The following is a 4957-nucleotide window of genomic DNA, read 5'->3' as shown; positions in this document are numbered from 1 at the left end:
TACAGAAGAAATCAGGTCTTTTTCTACAGTATTTGTGTGGAAGATGTACTTTTCAGGAAATTTACTTTGTAGATCAAAGCACCTGTTGGTGATCAGTAGTAACTGCAAGAAAAGATTTTGCCTGGCTTTGCTTCTGATCTTGCATGTGACCTTGGGAAAATAATTTGATGTCACTATTCTCTAGTGTATTAACCATGCAGTTCTGATACTTTCTTATTTTTGGAGCCTTGCTGGCCCCACAGACTGCCCTTCCCAGGGCTAGCCAATCCCTAGAGATAGTAAAGCACTCTCTAGAAAACTTGCTTTTCATATGCAAACCAGCCAATCCAGAGCCCACACCCCAACCATCACTTTTATTAGGCTCTTAGACTTTGGGCCACTATCCACCTACACTAACCATCCCAAGCACCAGATCAGGGGGGACAGCACCCATGTCCAGTGTTCACTGAATTTATTCAAACAGGCCAATCCTAATTAACCTGCTTACCCTGCTTCACCTGTCCCTTCCCACAGAAACAACAAAAAGGCTCTTGTCCACGCTTTTGTCTTGCACCCCTCTTTCCTGAACAACTGGTGCTCCCTCCCCTTGGGAAGTGTGAGTAATGAACTCTCTTTCTAGGGGTGCCCGTGCACTGATCGGTTGGCCCTCCCATACCTGAATAATATAAAACCTTCAATTACAAACACCTACTGAAGGTACAAACCTGGCGCTGGGCTGTGATGATATCATGAAGCCTCCCTGAGGTTCAGGAGGACGTAGGACAGAGGCATTCAGAATCCCTGGTACATCTTGTCACCAGCAACTTCCCCAAATTGGCCCCACACAGAAACTTCTGAGAGAAAGAGTGCCATCTTGTGGTCTCTTAGGCCATTTTTTTTTCTTAAAATGAAAAGTATAATTTTATTTCAGGTGCACAGCCAAATTGAGCAGAAAGTAGAGATTTCCCACGTACTCCTGCCCCTGCAAACACACAACCTCCCCTGCAGCCCCCCACCAAAGTGGTACGTCTGTACAATGGTGGACTTAACATTGATACAGCCAGAGTCCCTGGTCTGTTAGTGTTCACTCTTGGTATTGTACATTCTCTGGGCTTGGGAAATGTATAGAACATGTATCCACCATTGTGGTATCAGACAAAATAGTTTCACAGACCTGAAATCCGCTGTACTCTATTCACTTGTTCTCTCTCAAGCCCCTGGCAACTGAGGATCTTTTGAACCTGTGCTTTTATTTGCTTATTTTTGTAAGCATTTCTAGTCTGGCATTTCTTCCTTTGGCCACCTACTTTGTGCTGGGTACATGATGGGATGATCCACCATCCAACCTCAGAGAAGATATGTGGGTAAGAATAGAAAAAAAGTGAGGTAGGCAAATATATAAAATAATTACAGTATAGCTGGAAAAGATCCTGAGAGAGAATGGGGGCAAGGCTGGCTCATATAGAGTGCAGAGGGAGTATGTAAACTAAGGCATCCAGGATGAAAAGAAGTGGACAGAAGATATTAAGTACAAACTCAGAACATGTAAAATCCCAGGGGCAGGAAATAGTGGGATGCGTTTGAGGATCTGAGAGCTCCATGAACTAGCACATGGGGTCTCAGGGTGCGGAGGTCATGAGATAATGTTAGACCATCAGGAGCTCAGTCCTGCTGGCCTGGTTGGTCCTGATAAGAAATTGAGATTTTATTCCCCTTGCAGTAGAAAGTTCCTGAAGGCTTTGCCCTGGACAGCAGCATAATCTGACAGATATATTGAAAAACCTACATTTGAAGCTAACATTTTACCCATTGCTTTAACATTTATTCTCTCTCTCCAATTATTTTCCTAAACCATTTAGAAAGAAGTCACATATATCATGAATAAATACTTCAGCTTGTTTTTATGGAGGCTATTTTCTTGTATAACTTTTGAGCAAATTATGTCATAAATTTATGTCAACACAATGTTTTTACCTAAATACCATCCATATTCCAATTTTGTTGGCTGATCTAGTAAGGCTGTTTAGAGCATTTTTTATACCATTAGGATCAAATTTAGAGTCAGGTATTGTACATGTCATGACTCTTCAGCTTTTATTGTTGTTATCTTTAATCTGTAACATTTCCATAAATTTTGTCTTTTATAACATTTCTGAAGTATAGGGCTGAGCTATATTTTTTAAAAAGTATTGCACTTGTGTGTGTGTAAAATTCTCTTGTGATTAGACTTGGGTTATGCATTCTAGGTGTGAATTCTATTTTTTTTTTTTTTTCTGGGACCGGGAATCAAACTCACAACCTCGTGCTTGCCAGGCAGGTGCTGTGCCGCTGAGCTAAATACCCAGCCCCTCAGGTGTGAATTCTATATAGGAGATGTATGCTTTCCTCAGAGTATCACATCCAAAGGTCCATGATCCCACCGGTAGCTCATAGGTGATGTTGACTTTGATCACTTGGTCAAAGCGTCACCTGAGTTCTCCACTGCCTAATTACTTTTTGTTTGTTCCCGTGCAGCTAAATCCCAGTCTGCAGGCAGGCAGATGTTTTATAACCACGCAAGATTCCTGCTGCTTTTAAACACTGTCCCATCGTAGGTTGACCAAGATGATTCTGGCCTAATTCAGCCGTTAGTCTGAAGGTGGAAGAGTGATTCCATACTGACCTCTGCCTTTACCATTTCTTCCTTGGCATTAGACGATAACCTGAGCTCTTCTCTTTTTTTCATCTATGATTGGTATCGATTCATGAACTCCTATGTTTTTCAAAGGTTATAATTTATTTCTACACTTAATTACTGTTAAGTATAGTGTTCAAATGGCACCACTTTGGCCAGTGGGAACCCCTTCAGGATGGCTCCTGTGTCCTTGTGATATGTTATCATTTTCTTGGGGAGCCCTTCCTTAATTGCCAGCAAAACAAGCTGTGCCAGGCTTGTCTTGAACCTACATGTTCCAGCCCTGGGATACCCCCTTCTCGCACATGTCCTGGTTCCTTTAATAAAGAAAGATATTAGGATCAAAATTATGATGCTAGGCGTACTTGTTGCTACTAGATATCTTGCTCTCGACCCTTTCAGCAGGCAGAATTAGGGGATATATGTATACACACATACATATATGCATGCATACACTTGCTTGTGTATACAAATACATGGACATATACAAGCACATTCACTTACATTTTATAAAGCATGGGTTTATACTGACCCCTTTAACTCCAGGCCATCCCCTCCTACGGGTATTTCTTGCCTTGCCTGATTCCTTATTTGTGTCTTTCTTCTACAGTGAGAACCATAAATCCCAATGTCAGTCCATTCGCTCTTGCTTAATCATATAGCAGCACATCGAAAGTACTTTCCGAATTGTTTCTCCCTTACCACTGCAATAAACAGACCGTCTGCAGAAGCCAGCATTTGTTCACAATTCTCCCACCCCTCACTCACCCCCACTGACCAAGACTGCATTTAATCATTCTTTCCTCTCCTCCACTGTCTCCAGTCATTTGAATTAAAATTAAATTATTCATTATCTTAAAGGAATGCTGTACTTTGTGTTTCTCCTCTCAACAAGGGCTTCTTTAACATGGTTTTTAAATTCCCATGTAAGAGGTTAGGGAACCTTCTTCTGGGGCTGTTTGTCATTCCAGTGAATTTGATTTGTTTATTTTCCTCAGCTCTTTCCACGCTAATTCTGCTCCTGGAGTGGTCCTTATCTACCTTTCCCCCTGCTTGACACCACCCAGCCTTTATTTCCAGAGCAATCTCTTCCTCTCCAACCCCTTCAGTCCAAGCTACACTTTCCAGTTTTGAAATTCTTACGCATTTATTATGTGTATCTCATCATCGGATGATGAGTTAAGTTGTATCAAGGTCAAAAAGTACCATGGTAGGGAAAAGGAAAAAGAGAAAGAGAATAGAAGAAAAAAAATGGAAATAAAGCTTTGTAAATAGGGAGGGGAAGAAAGGTTGAAGGGAGGGGAGGGAAATGGGAAAAAAACAAAGAGAAAGCTATATTATGTAGAGGTATCAATTCCCTATAATGAAAGTGATCATTATGTATATCAAAAGAGTACCAATAAAATTAAATTTGTAAAAAAGATACCTTCGTGTTAGCTTATAGGTCCTCACATCAGGTTGCCTGGGTTTGAATCTCGGCTCTGTCATGCAAGAATGTGTGACTTTGGTCAGGAACTGTGTGACTTTGTGACTATGGCCCCTATGCCTCAATTTGCACAGCTATATAGGGAGGTAATAGCTTCGACAGAGTAATGGAGACTGCATGTTGCACCTGTGCACGCCTCTGAACGACCGAGAAGCCCATTCAGTAGCCCAAACGTCACTGCCCAGGGTCAAGCCACTGCCTCCAACACTGCAGGGTCCTTGACTTTGGCGGGCTCACCTCTTGCCCGTAGCCCCGCCTTCTGCAGTGGGCCTCGCCTCCGCCCCGCCCCGCCCCCCCAGCGCTTAGCCGCGGCCCCGCCCCCTCTGTCAGTACAGCCAGCGAAAGTCCTTCTCCTGTCAGTACAGCTGAGACCCCGCCCCTTCCTTTTGCTCCGCCCCCACCGTCAGTACAGCTGCGGCCCCGCCCTTTCCTCGTCGCCCCGCCCCCTGTCAGCCCCCTGTAGGTACAACGGCGGCCCCGCCCCTTCCTTGTTGCCCCGCCCCGCTGTCAGTAAGCTGCGGCCCCGCCCCTCTCCCCGCCCCGTCGCCTGAGGCCCGGAGTCGTCGCGCGCGTCGCTGCGGCTGGCCCCGGCGAGGTGCCGGCGCCTGAGGGCTGGGTCACGATGGCGGCCGAGGCCGTGGCTTCGCGCCTGGAGCGGCAGGAGGAGGACATTCGCTGGCTGTGGGCGGAGGTCCAGCGCTTGCGAGACGAGCAGCTGAGCGCGCCCGAGCGGTGCGGGGCTGACGGGCCGAGCCTCACGCGCGAGGTGGCGCAGCTGCGGGCGGAGAACCGCGACCTGCGCCAGCGCCTGGGCCGCC

At 45.7% G+C, this 4957-nt stretch overlaps 1 protein-coding gene across 1 annotated transcript in view; it reads left to right on the top strand.

The window, feature by feature from the left end:
* Window positions 1-4690: 4690 nt before the first annotated feature.
* The window catches only part of Tarsl2 (threonyl-tRNA synthetase-like 2), a gene marked incomplete in the record, with an annotated part of 44822 nt that continues 44555 nt past the window's right edge, over window positions 4691-4957 (top strand). Inside the window, 1 exon segment of the mRNA XM_013512618.1 lies at window positions 4691-4957. Within this exon segment, the coding sequence (XP_013368072.1) occupies window positions 4762-4957 (196 nt within the window).

The sequence above is a fragment of the Chinchilla lanigera genome, unplaced genomic scaffold (genome assembly GCF_000276665.1).
Source record: "Chinchilla lanigera isolate Chin_1 unplaced genomic scaffold, ChiLan1.0 scaffold00015, whole genome shotgun sequence".
Taxonomy (NCBI): domain Eukaryota; kingdom Metazoa; phylum Chordata; class Mammalia; order Rodentia; family Chinchillidae; genus Chinchilla; species Chinchilla lanigera.
The sequence above is the reverse complement of the archived record's forward strand: the minus strand, read 5'-3'. Positions and strand labels throughout refer to the sequence as shown.